At 41.6% G+C, this 15664-nt stretch overlaps 1 protein-coding gene across 4 annotated transcripts; it reads left to right on the top strand.

The window, feature by feature from the left end:
* Positions 1 to 239: 239 nt before the first annotated feature.
* cc2d2a (coiled-coil and C2 domain containing 2A) lies at positions 240 to 14459 on the top strand. 4 transcript variants are annotated; one of them, XR_005707620.1, is made up of 40 exons: positions 240 to 457; positions 578 to 659; positions 893 to 946; positions 1160 to 1240; positions 1358 to 1502; positions 1890 to 1981; positions 2152 to 2253; positions 2337 to 2417; positions 2502 to 2717; positions 3167 to 3332; positions 3464 to 3600; positions 3704 to 3835; positions 4209 to 4418; positions 4555 to 4661; positions 4780 to 4920; positions 5077 to 5233; positions 5449 to 5717; positions 6061 to 6238; positions 6347 to 6500; positions 6675 to 6822; positions 7512 to 7650; positions 7757 to 7960; positions 8077 to 8169; positions 8262 to 8353; positions 9299 to 9466; positions 9611 to 9668; positions 9881 to 9990; positions 10476 to 10572; positions 10668 to 10766; positions 10885 to 11061; positions 11242 to 11256; positions 11399 to 11602; positions 11695 to 11784; positions 11874 to 11987; positions 12157 to 12291; positions 12417 to 12539; positions 12622 to 12680; positions 12781 to 12958; positions 13126 to 13363; positions 14264 to 14459. XR_005707620.1 is itself a non-coding variant. In XM_040129679.1 (39 exons), exons 3-39 carry the CDS (start codon positions 941 to 943, stop codon positions 13309 to 13311), a joined length of 4830 nt encoding a protein of 1609 aa, XP_039985613.1. In that variant the 5' UTR covers positions 240 to 457; positions 578 to 659; positions 893 to 940; the 3' UTR covers positions 13312 to 13815. The 4 variants fall into 4 exon arrangements, 3 of the variants coding, with proteins under 3 accessions (XP_039985613.1, XP_039985611.1, XP_039985612.1); XM_040129679.1 differs by lacking the exon at positions 14264 to 14459 and having other exon boundaries at positions 3167 to 3299; positions 13126 to 13815; XM_040129677.1 differs by lacking the exon at positions 14264 to 14459 and having other exon boundaries at positions 13126 to 13815.
* The last annotated feature ends 1205 nt before the right edge of the window (positions 14460 to 15664 follow it).

The following is a 15664-nucleotide window of genomic DNA, read 5'->3' as shown; positions in this document are numbered from 1 at the left end:
GCTGAATTGTTGGTATTGGCAATAGTGCCAAAAACAACGGAGAGGCGAAATCTCAGGCTGGTGCTGTGCAATGCGCATTTGTGGCTTCTCGGACCCCGTAGTGAAGAGTTCATTACGTCACTAAGTTGCTTGATTGACAGTCCGTCGGACGAATGGAAATCCAGGAAAGCTGATCGCGGGTTTGACTGCACCGGCGCTCATTTCTAAGGTAGGTCGAGAAGTAGTTTATGTCGTTACTAGGCAGCGATAACGGCGGTGGTACCGGGAGAAAATATATTGCTCGGAAAAATTTCTACAGCGGGCACCAACGATAACAGCGCAGGGATGTATACATTGCAGAGAGTTAGCCGGTTATAATACAGACTAGACCACAGCAACAGTCGACATAGTCAGGTTGCTTTAACCACTAGCTTATTATTGTAAAAAGAACTATCATCGTCACCCTGGCCTCCTCAAGGTACTGGTTTTCCATACACGACTCTAATGTAGCCGTAGCTCTCTGAAATGCCACTTTTAGCTATCCAAGTTAACCTAACGCTAACTACTGCCACAAAATGACTGCCTCTTTCTGCTCTAGTGAGATTCGAGAAAAACTGCGAAAGAAAGGGCGTGCTTTGCAAGAAAGTTTGGTAAAAAACAAAAATGAGGACGACGTTCAGGTAAAGTTATAATTGTTCACCCAAATAAATGCTTTTAAAGACAAACATTAAGCCTTGCTTTGTTACGGTAGACTGACAGTTCACCCAGCAACAAATGAACAAGAGCCCTCCTTGACGAGACTCAACATGACCTGGGGGAGCGGCTCCCTTTATACACACTCAAAGTCAGAAACACATAGGAACACAGATAGGAGAGCTGCTAACCCTGTAGCAAATGTAATTATACTCAATAGGCTCTGGTTCCGTCGACCAAGTTGAATGAGGAGAAACGTCAAACTACGATGAAGGTTGGTGTGTGCTTGTTACTGTAGCCTGTAGGCTGTAGTTGCCCTCCTGTGTGTGCTGCTGGCTGCCCGACACAACCTCTCTGCTGTCTTCCTCCTGCCAACGAACCCCCTTTCAGCTGTAGTGTGCTAAGTAGCCATGTGGATGCATTTGCAGTTTGTGCATGCAGTTTTGCTGTTGCTGTTTGCCTTAACTGTGTGCTTGTGCTACAACAGGAACCTCCAGGCAGCGTGGAAGATCCAGGAGAGAATCTGAGACGCACTTTTAGGGCTCAGAGACAGAGGCGGAAGAAAAGGGTACATCTTCCTCTGGCACCCTCTCAATTCTCATTGCCTGATTCTTTAATTGCACTCACTTATCAGCTCTTAAGAGTAAACGTATAAATAACTGCACCATTTCTTGCTTTATATTAGCTGCTTGAACAGTCTTCAGCCCAAGAGTCCCAAGACGATGTGGATGAGATATCCACCATTCAGCCCCACAGTGAAGATGAGGCATCAGCTGAAAAGGCAGCTGACCCAGAGGTTTTGTCCAGACTTCCAACTGGTTCTCAGAGAGGTCGGTGTCCATGTCCTCACTAAATCTGCCCCACCTTTTATACTTTTTGGACCTTGTTGATCTTTTATTTCAAATGCATGGAGATGTTTCAGTTTCATTTCAACATAGTGAGCCAAACTTTCACGAAATACAGCCACAGAACAACTTTGCCCGAATAAAGAAGAGTTAAAAATAACAAAATGATTTTGTAAATCTGGAAATATCTTATTAAATAATAAGCAAACAAATCTTAGAAGATGAACAAGTACTCCGTGCCAACATTGGGTATAATGTAGAGACGATGTAGTCCGTAAGTACTGAGGTTCGATAACCGTTATGTAATGTATTACATAACAATACTATGTAATACGTTTAATTGTTGTTTCATGATGTGCTTGTGTCTTTTAGGCCTCTCCTCAAGACTTCAGCATACTGCTGGCTCTCAGCATTTAGATGACTCTGTGACACGACATTTGGAAGAGAAGCTGAGAGCAGCCCGAGTAAGCCCAATTTCCTTTTTTCTTTTTTTTTTACATACAAACCAGCTTTTGTGTTTGACTAAGAATTTGAAAGATATCATTTCCATAATCCACTTGTTTGATAAAAATGTCTAATTGCCAATCCTTGATTAAAAAGCGTTGATGCATATGAATGGCCTCTTGTATTCCAGTCTAAAGGTGAGAGCCTTCAGCAGGAGGAGGCCTCTCGTGAGCCAGGCAGTCGCCTACAGAGCCTCAGAGACAGAGACACTGTAACAAGGTTTGACAGAGAGGTGAGCATCTATCTCAATCTAACTACGATTATACCCCTGTAATGAAATCCAGAAGTGGAGGTTTAACTCCCAGTGTTTTACAGGTTGATCCTGACAGAGCTGGAAGACATGATGTCCCTCTGGACCTCGGTGCCAAGGTCAAGTTCAGAGAAGCAGCAAGACAGGTAAGGCTTAAGAAAAGAATACAAACGCCTGTGCAAAAATAATTTGTATCATTGTATTTATGTATTTATTCTCTTCAAATACAGACAGAAAAGGGCCTGCCGACTGCTGAAGAAGCATACAATTTCTTTACGTTGAACTTTGAGCCAGATCCACAAGGTGGGACCGAGAGGATTAGCCGGAAAAGACAAAAACAGAAAAAAACAGCTGGAGGGGTCAGAGATGAAGAGGGAGAAAATGAAGCTGAAGAGCAAGAAGATGGTGAAGTAGATGATGATAATCAAGATGAAAATGAAGACCAGGTAAGACACCACCAATATTGTAAGAAATGATTCACTTGTGGGGTAGACTTTTCCAATTATGTGACTATTTCTAATATATTGTGTGAACAACACAAAAACTGCAACTATATAAATTATGTTGAGGCTCAGCACAATTAAGTGAGAAATACCAGTAAAACTCAGGGCCTCTATTTATAGTGTCCATTCGGGTCATACATTTTCTATGCTTGTACACGTGTTTGAATGTGAGGATACTGAGAATTTAATTGGAAAAAAACATTCTGATGCTTAGCATATGAGTTTGGACCATATTTATTGCAGGTTTCATCTCTCCCTCTTTGATCTGCCACATTAACATAAAGCACATCGACAGTATGTGTGCGTCATGATTATTTCCACTTGTTTCGTAGCTGCAGTTGCATAAGACACGAGTAAGTTCCACGTGCTTGATATTCTTTGTCCTACCTTAGAGTGAAGAAGCTCCTCTTGTACGAGATGAAGAGGAAGATTTATTCATCATTGAACAATCGTCCCAAGACTTCCTGGAAGTGAGAAAAGCAGAATATGTTGGGTACCGAAAACGTATTCAGAGGGAGAGAGAAAGTGAGCTTCTCTTTACTCCAAGTTTCCGAAAAGGTATTCTGTAATGTACTAAACAACCTGATTCACACCCACAACTTTTAAATACTGTAATATCAGCTTTAGGATTCTGTGCAGGTTAATAACTATCTTTTAAATGTTTTAAGTACCTTTATTTATCATCATAGTGCCAACCTCCATAAAACTGCCTGAAAACATGGAGCCCCGTTATCTAGAGGACGAGGGTCTGTATGTAGGGGAGAGGCCACCTGTGTCCCTGACTAATGAGAACATTCTGGAGAACCGCATCTTGAAAATGGAAGAGGTAATCTCAACAAACATGCCAGACTGCTCAACAATGTCACTGGCTCTGAGCCTTCCAGGAATTCTCTAAAATATGTCTTTTTTAATTATTATTATTTGTTAAGGGAAAGGAGTGGTTTGGAGATGACGGCAGGATCATGGCTCTGCCTGACCCCATAAAGGAATCATCCACAAGACCACCTCTCTTCCACATGGAGGAGGTCCTGGACCCTGCACTGCAAACTGTATACAGGAAGGTCAGACACATGCTCACTGTGACTCTCCCTATTCATTTGCCACAGCTAAAGCATCGTGCCCATTCATACACACAAAGTGTTCTCTAACCCCTTTGCCATTTTGATAAAGGGCAAAAGGGCAGTTTGATCATGGAGAAAACAGAGCATTCATTGTGGTTTAGTTGGGCGTTTCTGGTAGATTGTTGTCATGCATCACTTTTCATTAGAGCACTCCCTGATTATGCTAGTAATTGTGCCAACTATTTCATGCTTCCTTTTAAGCTTGCACACATACTTGGACACATGCAAGAAAAGCATAGGCGATGAGTATATTTCGTGGTGATCAGTATTTTTCAGAACAGTGCATGATGGATGATGTTATTCAATCCCCCAGGCACTGAAGTCCAAGTATGCAAATCTGTACATCACCGGTACAGCGGATCCTGAAGGAGACTACCAACTGGATGTTGATGTCTCTGGGCTGATCTTTTCCCATCACCCACTCTTCAGTCGTGAGCATGTCCTGGGGGCTCGTCTAGCTCAGTTGTATGATCAGTACCTCACCAGGCAGCACAATAACCTCACAGGACACCTTACTGACAAGGTAAACTCCAACAGCTGATTGCATCTGCATTGTAAAGGCATCATCACTGTAAAACGTCTTTACGTTCTTGAATACTTTAAAAAGAAAGCCACATGAATATAGTATCCTGTGTGTTTTGTGTTTTCTTCTGCTGCAGTTGAATGGATTGAGGAGTGCACTGCGGAATATGCTTGAGATCCATGGCGGCCAGAGCCTCACTGAGGCCATGCAGCAGAGGATATCTGAGTACAGTCTGGAGGTTCGGTGAGTTCCCGATATTGTCTCCCATCCAATTCTTCTTCAGGCTAAAAGCATGTGCAGTATCCTTGGCACTATGACAATCAATATTCCTGCTGTATGTTTTTCCCCGTGAATATCATAGAAATACCCGGCAGCTGCGAGACACTGAGCAGGAGAAAGACCGGACTCTTCTGAAGAACATAGTTAAAGTATGGAAGGAAATCAAGGCACTGAGAGACTTTCAGAAGTTCACCAACACACCTTACAAGCTCTACCTCAGAAAGTAAATCTCTGTAATTGTTCCCAAATTAATCTGGTTGCTGTATTAGCAACCCCTAATGAATGTTTACTGAATAAAGAGTCTATTTCCTTGTTAAAGTGTTGTACAGATTTTCGTATCCCTGTCACTTATGTGCTGTGTTGTCCGCATTTGCTCCAGAGAGAATATAAACCGGGCGACAGATGAGCGGGAGTATGAAGATGAAATCTTGGCAGAAGTTTTAGAATTGGAGGCTGAGAGCGAGGAGGACTACCAGAGAAAGCTGGCTGAGTACAAGAAACAGCTGGAGGAGTGGAAGCTCTCGAGAAGAAAACAGGTGCCTACATATGTACTATTTATTTAGCCTAGCTTAGTCGGTTTCTTACACCTGAACATATTGAATGCTACTGTACAAATAAAATATGTTAATTAGCATCATTAGCTTATGAGAAAAAATAAATGAAGTTAAAATTCTGGTTTAAAATCATGATAGCCTTTTATATTGTGTGCATATGTAAACATATACTGATACCTACACATCACTGTTTTCAGAAATCCAAAAAGAAGAAGAGAAAAAAAAAGAAGGGTCAGGTACAGGACGACACAGAAGAAGAGGATAAAGACCAGGAGTTAAGCGAATCAGAAGGGCCCGTTGATGAAGGCCCCCCAAAGCCAGAGCCACCTAACAAGCCGGACTTTGACTCTATAGAGCAGCGAGTCAGAGAGAAAGCCTTTAGGATACGCAGGAAACCAGGAGAATCCATCCTGATCCCTGAGCTGTCGGCATCTGGAAACATCACTGCCAGTGAACTCTGCCCCAGGTATGAGCAGACACATGGAGAAAGTTCCGGTTTCTTACAACAGATTTTAGAGAAGATTTGAATTTCAACCAACTTTAAAAAATTTTTAGTAAACAAATCAAAGTATTCTGAAATACGGCAAATAAATCCACTTTAGTCAGGGTAACGCAACTTGAATTAAGGCTGTTGTGAAACAGCATCATTTGTATTTGAAACTAGTGTAATGATCTCACCCCCTTGCAGATTTTGTTTCACTCGTTTTGAAAAAAGTAAGATGATAACACTCAGATTTATGAAGATGGACTGGACTTTCATTGTGGTACTGTGGATGATTTTCATCACTTTTGTTTTCTGCTTGTTCTAGGGCAGAAATAGCTCGAAGAGAGGATGTTGCGAGGCGCTCTCTTTTCATCAAGATCCTATACAATGACAAAGAAGTTTCCCGAACTGACAGCCGCTCCCTGAACACTGATTTCAGAGTGCACTTTGGTCAGATTTTCAATCTCAAGATAGTTAACTGTCCCCAAAGCATCAATTTGCAGGTACAGTACAGAAATATTAAGTGAGCTGACATTGATAGATGTCTACAGCAGATGTATTCTTTTCCCACCATTTCTGCATCTGTGTGGTTGTGTATTGTTTATGGGCAGGTGTTTGAGGAGATAGGATCATCATGTTCCCTCCTTGCTCAAGTGTTCATCCCAGTGCCAGAACCCTCAGTCCTGACGGGTAGCGTCCCTCTTGAGGAATTTGAGTTTAGCAGCAATCAGAGAGTTATGTTCGACCATGAGGGAGTTGGAAGTGGTAAATGTCTTCATTTGACACCAGCCCAGATCTGAAACATTGTCGCTCACAAATATAGTCCCACTCCAAGAATAATTTATATTTTAGTAAAACCTCAACTTGTCATTTCACTTATCTCAATCCCTGTCTTCCTGTCTCTCATCTGTCTCTCGTGCTCTCTGTATGCCTCGTCAGATGTCCCCCTCTCCTTCGCGGCTGATGGCAGTAACAAACAGACCCTGTTGACCTCTGGTAAGGTGTCGTGCTGTGTTTCTTGGGGAATTGGGGAGGATGATGTACCACTCGCCCCTCCTGTGTCTCAACAACCTGGCGGCATACACAGGTAGTAACACTTAGAGGACAGTGTTGGTGGTTTTGCATGCTTGAACCCATGACCTACAAATCCTGTATGATTTACATCCCTGCTGACCATTTTCCAAAGCATACCTCGGGTGTTTATATTCATGAAGACGTTTTCCTACTCTCTAGCCAGCCAGTAGTTTCAGTTAATGTCAGCATGATATAAACTTGGCATCTTGCTTAGACTTGAAACTTGTTCAGTATAGGTAGTAAATCAGGTTAAACTTTTAGCATTATTTCTGCATCAAAGGGCATGCAGCAAGGGGAGTTTGTGAAAGGTCGTCTGTATTGATCCCTTCAAGGGCTTATGGGAAATGCTGAACAGGGACATTAATGTTATTGCAAGGATCAACATATTCAAATTGCCATACGGCAAACATTCCCATGTTTGCTTATTGTTTGTATTTTCAGCTATATTTTCTGATAACATAGCTCATAAATGAATATCAAGGCTCATTAATTGTTGATGCAAATAAGTAACTCATAGTATGCTTAGGAAAATAGTCCTCAGTCGTGTATTGTGTGTGCAGTGTGTAGTTTAGCTAAAACGTGTCAAAACACCTGTTTGGTTCTTTAAGTGTGTCACTAAACATTCTACCTTGTTTATGTACTTAACTACCAAAGGACACTATAGCTTCTAGTAATATTAATCACTTTCTGTCTGCATTTTAGTGGCTTGGGCCGTCTTGATGCTGTCACATATATTGGGGCATCTGGACTCTATGATATGAAAAAGATTGGGGAGTGGGCCACACAGTCACGACTGGACCCCAACGATCCAACAAATGTCTCCATCATGCAGCTGCTAAAAGTGGGTACCAGAACACATTACTGTGCATAAGGTGGAAGTCTCGACAAGCCAGGAGACTTGATGTTTCTCATTTTTGTAACGAAAACATTCTTTCTTTGTTCACCAGGTGGCCAGTAGTGGAGAGGTGACAGCTCCAGGGTACTTCCGTCTAGAACAGCTGCAGGAGGAGTTTAACTTTGTGACTGAAGAAGAGTTTGAGAGTTCCAGAAGATTTCGCCTGCTCAGGCTCAGGAACCAAGAAGTTGCAGAGTTTCGAAATTACAAATATGTTCCTGCTCTGGAGAGGGAGGTCACTGATAAGATGTTCCAGGTCAGCTTTCAAAATATTCACATGTTGTAGAATATTATGGATATGGTAACATGTGGATTTATTAGCTCTATATGAGGCTAATTCTTTTTTTTTTTCCTTGGTTAAAATTATTTCAGGATTATGAGAAGAGGCTGAAAGAAGGAGAGATAATTGACACCAAAGAACATCTGGATTCACACAGAGCTTTAGTTGCCAAATATCTTCAGAAGGTGAGCAGACACATCTGATGTTAACATCTTTTTACCCCAGTATTAAGCTCATGATAAGACTAAGTGTATTATATTTTGGCATTTTCCCAAAGATCCGAGAATCGGTCATCAACAGATTTCTTCTTGCCAAGCATCACTACCTCCTGTCTGACTTAGTGATTGAAGAGGAGATACCAAGCATTGGGTAAATACTCCCGGGGACATTATTAACTGACTAAATAGTCTGTCTCACTTTTAACTCCCATAGCTGGCATTCTTTTATGTTTTTGTGTTGCACGTTATGTGTTACAGTAAGAATACTGTATGTCTTTCTTGCCAGTCACTAAACACTAGTCCAAATATTATTACTTTCTGTATTATAATTTGTCATTTATGTATATTCCACGCTTATTACTACCGTCAAAAAAGAATTGAAAAATTACAAAGAGTGCCTGAACTTCCTGCTCCAGTTGCAAAGGAAGAGGTTAGATAACTTGGATTACCTTGAACTGTGGGATCAACAGCCAAATCAACCTATCAGCAAGAGTGACAGGGCCTATATAAATTACAGGCTGATGTGAGTATGTTTCTTGGCCTGATGCTGCTTCGGTGTATTTGATCATGAGCTCATCACTGCTTTCCCCAGGCTGAGTAATACTGCTCTCTGGAACTGTTCAAGGCGGTGTTTTAGAGCAGGTCCCACAAACATGTGGACATGATAACAAAATCAGATTTTTATTTCAGTCTTAGATGGCACTTGTGCAGATTTATACATAATGATGCACTGTATGTCAATGCCAATCACGCCGTTGGGTGTTACTTTGCACATTTTTTTATTACTGAAAGTATTTTTTTCTTTCCCATTTTTCTGCTATTCTTCTGCTATGTATTTTTAACAGTGGTGCAGGTCCTGGGTATGTGCTTAGAGTTTCTTTCTTTTTCTCCCACCCTCTGTGTCACTGTTTCTCCATTTGGTTTGAACCCTGAGTACCAGTACAGTAGAGACAGTCAACTTTGTGTAGTATTCAGTCCCTCTAGGAATTTGCAGAAGATTAATTGAATTTTTCTTGCTTGTATAATTTTCGATTGGTCAATAAATTATGTCAGTGTAAATCAGCGATTCATACAAGATGTTTGTTGTGACATTCAGGATTCTGGGAATCAACCTTTTCAAGCTGGCTGAACCCAAACGGCCACTGAGACCTCAGAGAAAGGAAAGAAAGAAGGTGACAGCTCAGAATCTGTCAGATGGAGACATCAAACTGCTGATCAATATCATCCGTGCCTATGACATTCCCATCCGCAGACCCCAGAGCAAGTGAGTGTTCAGCGCACCCAGTCAAATTCCGAATACTTTAGAGTAGAGTGCAATCCTCATTCGCCCTCAGAAATGTTCACATTTTTTCGGATTTTTGGCACCAGAGACAATGTTGAACTTTGTTTCAATGTATTTTTATCTCAGCAAACCAGCACAGTCGCCTCAGACCGCCATCCATGGCAGTGATTGGCTCACCAACCAGGTACAATACACCTCAAGCCTACTGCAGAGCAGGCAGCAGCGTGATCTGTACGATCTATATTATCTATGTCTTGTGTGTGTGTGTGTGTGTGTGTGTGTGTGTGTGTGTGTGTGTGTGTGTGTGTGTGTGTGTGTGTGTGTGTGTGTGTGTGTGTGTGTGTGTGTGTGTGTGTGTGTGTGTGTGTGTGTGTGTGTGTGTCTTGTGTGATGTAGGTGCAAGTGAGGCCATTTGTGGAGGTTTCCTTCCAGCGCACAGTACTTCAAACAACCACAGCAGATGGACCAAACCCCTGCTGGAACGAGGAGCTGCAGCTGCCATTTAGGTGAACAACAGTGTATTTCATGGCTTGACCTTTGTCTTGTGACATGTAGGTTTAGGATAGCACCAGTACTTCCAGTGGCTTGTAAAGTGTACACCTAGCTGAGACAGTATCAGAAATATTGAATGAAAGTTGACTTATTTAATAGCTCAATGTTCTTAGTTACTACATCATAAATATTCTCTGGAGACAACACTCAGGAAGTGTTACCACACTTTAAAATATTTCACTGAAAATGATGCCAGAAAAAAATCATTTACAGATGTCCAGAGTTGTCAGTGTTTAATGGGCACTATGTGCTAATTCCAAGTCAGTTTTTATGGACCTACTTCCTCTATTCTATACAGCTCTTCAATTTTACACCAGTTTTTCTTTAACAAAATTACAATGTGGACACATTTCCACACACTAGTTATGTGCATTTAGTTCCGTTCATGAATTCCGATAAACTAGCTTAATTCGTAAGCTGGCCTTCTTCTCCTTTACAGTGCCCCAAATGGTGACTACAGCACTGTGAGCTTGCAGTCAGTCAAAGATGATGTCTTCATCAACATATTTGATGAGGTGGTTTATGAAACTGGAGTGGTGAGTAGAACACTGTGAATTTCAGTTTCTCTCATCTCCCTCGCAGAATTTATGCGGGTACATGTTTCTTTTAACTGCAGTATTTTGCTTCTCAGAACGACAGAGGCAGTGGGAAATCAGTACACACCCGAGCAGAGAAGCACTGGTTAGGCTCTGTCAGGATTCCCTTTAGCACCATTTATTCTCAGTCCAGGGTGAGAGGCCATATTGGGCATTTATTAACAGCCATTGTGACCTTATTTACAGAAATCTGCCTGAACTTCTGACTGATTTTTTTTTTTTTCTTTTTCTTTTTCCAATTCCATCTGGCAGATTGATGGAACATTCAAGGTGAACACCCCAGCAGTGCTGTTGGGGTACAGTAAGGAGCGGAGCCATGGCAATAATGGTGGTTATGATACTTTGCGGAGCCTGAGCGAGGGAGCATTTATCACATTGTTCATTACCATCGAACCTCAGCTGGTGCCTGGGGAGTCTATTAGGGAGAAGGTCAGTCATGTCCCATATGTGTCTGTTTTTTCATCTTTTAATATATATGTTCACATCCAGTTACTTTCATATAAGTGCATATATCTGACCAGATAGGTTTTTACATCAGTGTATTCATTTTCTCTTATGTTCATCATCCTTTTGTGTCACTTACTTGATTTGGCTTGCTGCATGTACTAGATGAAGGAAGTGAAGGTAAAAGTCCATTAGAACACTCATCCTCTTTTATTCGTCTAATTCACCCATTCATGACTACATCATCCTAAGGGCATATTCCTTCATTTACATAGTGCTGACCTGTATTCAGCTGCAGTTAAGTTTTGACCTTCTTGTGCAGTTTGACAGCCAGGAGGATGAGCGTTTACTGCAGGCTTCAGAGACATTTGAGAGAGAAGCAGCACAGGCATATCCGGACCGACCCTGCTTTACCACCGTCATAGACCTCAACGGGAAGACGGTCTTCATCACACGTTATATTCGACCCCTCAACCCTCCACAAGAGTTACTGGATGCATTCCCTAATAACCCCCAGGAAGCCACGGTCAGTGGGATTGAACTGAATATAGAAAGAGGCTGCTCAGTCAGCCCACATTTCTCATTTATTCGGATTCACTTACTCTTTTCCCTACACAGGCCCTGGTTGCCCGATTTGTCTCGCTCATCCCTTCTCTGCCAGACAGAGTTTCTTTTTCTGGTGTTTGTGACCTGTGGAGCACCTGTGATGTGAGTGATCTCTTTTTCAGATATTGTGATTGTAAGAGGAGGGAAATACCCATCTTATAGTACCTTGTGTTTCCTCTTCTTCTTTATAGCAATTCCTCACCCTCCTAGCAGGAGATGAAGAGGAACATGCTGTACTGTTGTGCAACTACTTTCTGTCTATGGGCAAGAAAGCCTGGCTTATAATTGGCACTGCTATACCGGAGGTGGGTAACTTTAATTTGTCATTTTAGAGCTTTAAAAATCTTTTTCACCTTTTTAATAAATGAATGAGATCAAAGGTGTTTCTCTGGTATGGACATGTATATAAAAAAAACGAGGAGCTTTGAGGTCTTCAGTAGCAACACTAAGCTTTCTGATATTTTTCTTTCTTAGGGACCCACAGCATATGTCCTGACCCTTGAGCAGAGCCGCTACCTGATCTGGAATCCTAGCAGTGGTCAGTACTATGGCCAGTATGACACTTTCTGCCCACTGCAGGCAGTCGGTTGCCTGGTCAATGCTGACAATGTGAGTGAGGAGTGCGCAGAGATACATAATTAACTGTTGAGAATGTGACGTTTCACTCTTCTTCTTTAATAATTTTCAATTGTTTGCGGCAAATAACTTCATGTGCTGTGACTGACTGTATTTAGGTGTGGTTAAACATTCAAGAGTACACTTCACCAATGAGGATGAGTTTTGACAATACAAAAGGCAATTTGTGGAAGCCCTTTTTCTCCCGATCATTCTCCCACCCTGGGCTGTCTAGTGTACAGGTGAGTGCTCAACACTGTATAGTCTCATAGTAGGTTTTCTAGCAATGTCATCCATGTTTCTACTGAATGTAATTCTCTTTAGCCAGAGGAGTTGGTGTATCGACGCGTAGACAAAGCAGCTGCAGCAGAGCTTCAGGACAGGCAAGTTATGGCAGTAGACGTAGTTACTTCTAACACTGTGTCGCGTTGATTTTTTTGACTACAGTTACACATGAGACAAAACGCATATCACTCCCCACAGAATTGAGAAGATCCTGAAGGAGAAGATCATGGAGTGGCGCCCTCGTCACCCAACCCGCTGGAACCGCTACTGCACCACCACCCTGAAACAGTTCCTGCCCAAACTGGAGCTGAGCGGGGGGCAGGACGTGGCTGAGGGGCACCGCCACGAGTTGCAAAGCCTGCTGGGAGACAACAGGGTAAGTCTGGAATGGGTGTGACTCCAAAACAGCTACTATGCTGAGTCACCGTACGATATGATCAGTCATCAATCTATGTAGAGCTGTAGAGCTGGTGGAAAGCATATGATCAAACTTGGACAAATTCATATCCTAAATTACTACAACAGATGTGTGTTCCTCTTTAGATTTCAGGATTCCCCCTGCATCTGCCGTTCTCCGAGATTCGGCCCATCATAGAGGCAGTGTACAGCACTGGAGTTCACAATGTTCAGGCATCAAATGTGGAGTTTGCCCTGGCTGTATACGTGCACCCCTACCCTAATAACGTCCTGTCTGTGTGGGTGTACCTGGCCTCACTCGTCCGCACATGATACAAGAGACACTCATCTCACTGTGTATCACTGTGCTTTGCTGCTTTTGTAGGTAAATGAACTTTCACCTTGATAAAGATGATTACATTACTCCCATTATGTTTGCACACTGTTGTACAGTATATCATATGTATAAAATGTATATCAGGTAAAACTTGACAATATTTAGTAATGAGTTTGATATCTATACATCAAATCCAATCCAGTCACCTTGTCCAAGAGCTGTTTCTTATGTTTCAAACATTTAACATACATGGAGGAAAAGAATAATACAAATATATGGGAACACCTTACAGTTTAGTCCAACACCACTGCTAAAAGCAGCCTCAAAAACTTACCATATAGTTTCCACTGACCATCTCAACACAAACAGGACTGCAACCTTTTCAGAAAATATTGCAGAGCTGTTGCATTGGAAATATGTAATTAACTAATAACTCAATATGCTGGGCTCTTGAATTATGTCACATTTGCAAACTTTACAATTTGTGTTTACACAGGAATTAAAATGGCTAACTGCAGAGTTATATTGTTATGGTTGTCTTATTGTTGTGTTAATGAACTAAACATTTCCAATAGAACAGTCTTTTGAACAAGCCAGTAAATCCTGCTGCGGAACGATCAGAAAGATGCTGTACTGCAGTTGGCCAAGTACACAGTAGGCTTCTCCCAATCTGAGGACACCTTACTGGGACACTTGAATACAACACAGCCATTGTTAATGTCATCAGTAATACCTGTGCTTTTCCTACTATGACAAATCAGGAAGGAAGTGGCTCATTAAAAAGGTCACAAGTCTCTCAATTTACAATGAACCTACTGGTGTGCAGCTATAAAAGTCATTTAAGCGTTCTTCCGCTATAGTTATTCATCAAGTTAGGTATGCGTCTGCTCTCATGGAAGTCCATAATTATCCCAAGTTTTTACTCTACTGAAATGTTTTGTCCTACAGCGGCATCAGGTGGTGGAGGACTGCTACGACATCCTGAGGGAGTAGAGCCTCCAAATACGGGCCAGAATTGTTTAAGGGAAAGTGAATTTGAATTTAACTGTTGTTAAATTGAGAAAAGATTTGGGCTGAATATCCACTTTGCTCCACATCTGTAAGAAATAGGACAATTTACAGATACATTTTGTCCTTGTCATGAGATCTGTATAAAGCATGTCATGGTATATATTAACCTTTTGGGGGCCCCAAGGCCCAAGGTTTACTGATGGACCCAAACTGATCACCCCAACATCCTGTCCACACCCTGCCCTCTGTGCATGTTCACATACCTGGTGCCTCCAAGTTCTCATCAAGAACAGAGCATGCAGCAGACTACACATAGCAGGTCGTTCTTCTCCCTCACACTCAAACCAAACAGTGCTCCGATACTGGACCAACACTGTCAGGCTCCAGGTTTCCTGTGTGTTAGTTTGACTGTGATAAATTGATCAAACACGACTTTATTTATTTATTATGTATGCACTAAGTATCCCTACACAAACTAAAATAATAAAGATATTAAAACTAGACTTTGGCACAGGGCTTCTGTTAAAGACAATAAAGGCCACAGCATTAGGTATAAATGCAGGGCCCACTCAGGGGGATGGCTCAGGAGGAGCAACTGGCTGTTTTTCCCACTTGGTAATCCAGCCTGGCCTGCACAACAAAATAATACTATAATACTTTAAACCTTTGATTAGCAATACACAGCTGAATTGTAATGATTTCAAGTACAATTGTATAACTCAATTTGTAGATAATTAAAGAATTAAGGTTACTAGCTCCCTCCCACTTGAATTCATATAGTGCTGAGGGACTTGAAACAGGCATCCAGTAAATTATGTGCTAAGGGACATACAGTAAATTACTCTACTTTGTTGTTTTAGCTCATATTTTTTAAAACGCTCGGCGGTCCCACTGTATCTTTGCGATGTTATTAACTACAGTGATGGTTGAACTCGAATAAAAAAGATCTCGGTACTCCGAACCAACAGCTCCCACATCCTGCACACATCATTCGTATAGAGGAGTGTTCTGGCTGGTCTGGCCAGGAATGTAGGCATATTATTATAGTGGCAAATTATTTTTCTAGATAATTTTTCAGACACATTTAAATAAACAGACATTTAAGTTTATATTCTACATAATTATTGCAGACACATTAAAGAAGAACACCTTTAATAAATTATTCCAGATAGCCTCATAATATTAGGACTAAAACCATAGTTATAGCAGACAAGTGTGACTGCGGAGTCTGTCAGATGGGGACATTTCTTCATAGTGAAACGTGGGTTTGATCTCAGTACTTTTGCAGGCTGACTGGATAAAACATTAGATCACAGAGGTGAGACGTGACTATAAAAA

This window comes from Xiphias gladius, chromosome 6 (assembly GCF_016859285.1).
Source record: "Xiphias gladius isolate SHS-SW01 ecotype Sanya breed wild chromosome 6, ASM1685928v1, whole genome shotgun sequence".
NCBI lineage: Eukaryota > Metazoa > Chordata > Actinopteri > Istiophoriformes > Xiphiidae > Xiphias > Xiphias gladius.
The sequence above is the reverse complement of the archived record's forward strand: the minus strand, read 5'-3'. Positions and strand labels throughout refer to the sequence as shown.

Excerpts from the sequence above, each read along its gene's own strand:
- cc2d2a (XM_040129677.1), top strand. Across the intron at positions 1,241-1,357 it reads GACAGAGGCGGAAGAAAAGG|CTGCTTGAACAGTCTTCAGC; the intron begins GTACATCTTCCT and ends GCTTTATATTAG. Across the intron at positions 2,718-3,166 it reads AAGATGAAAATGAAGACCAG|AGTGAAGAAGCTCCTCTTGT; the intron begins GTAAGACACCAC and ends GTCCTACCTTAG.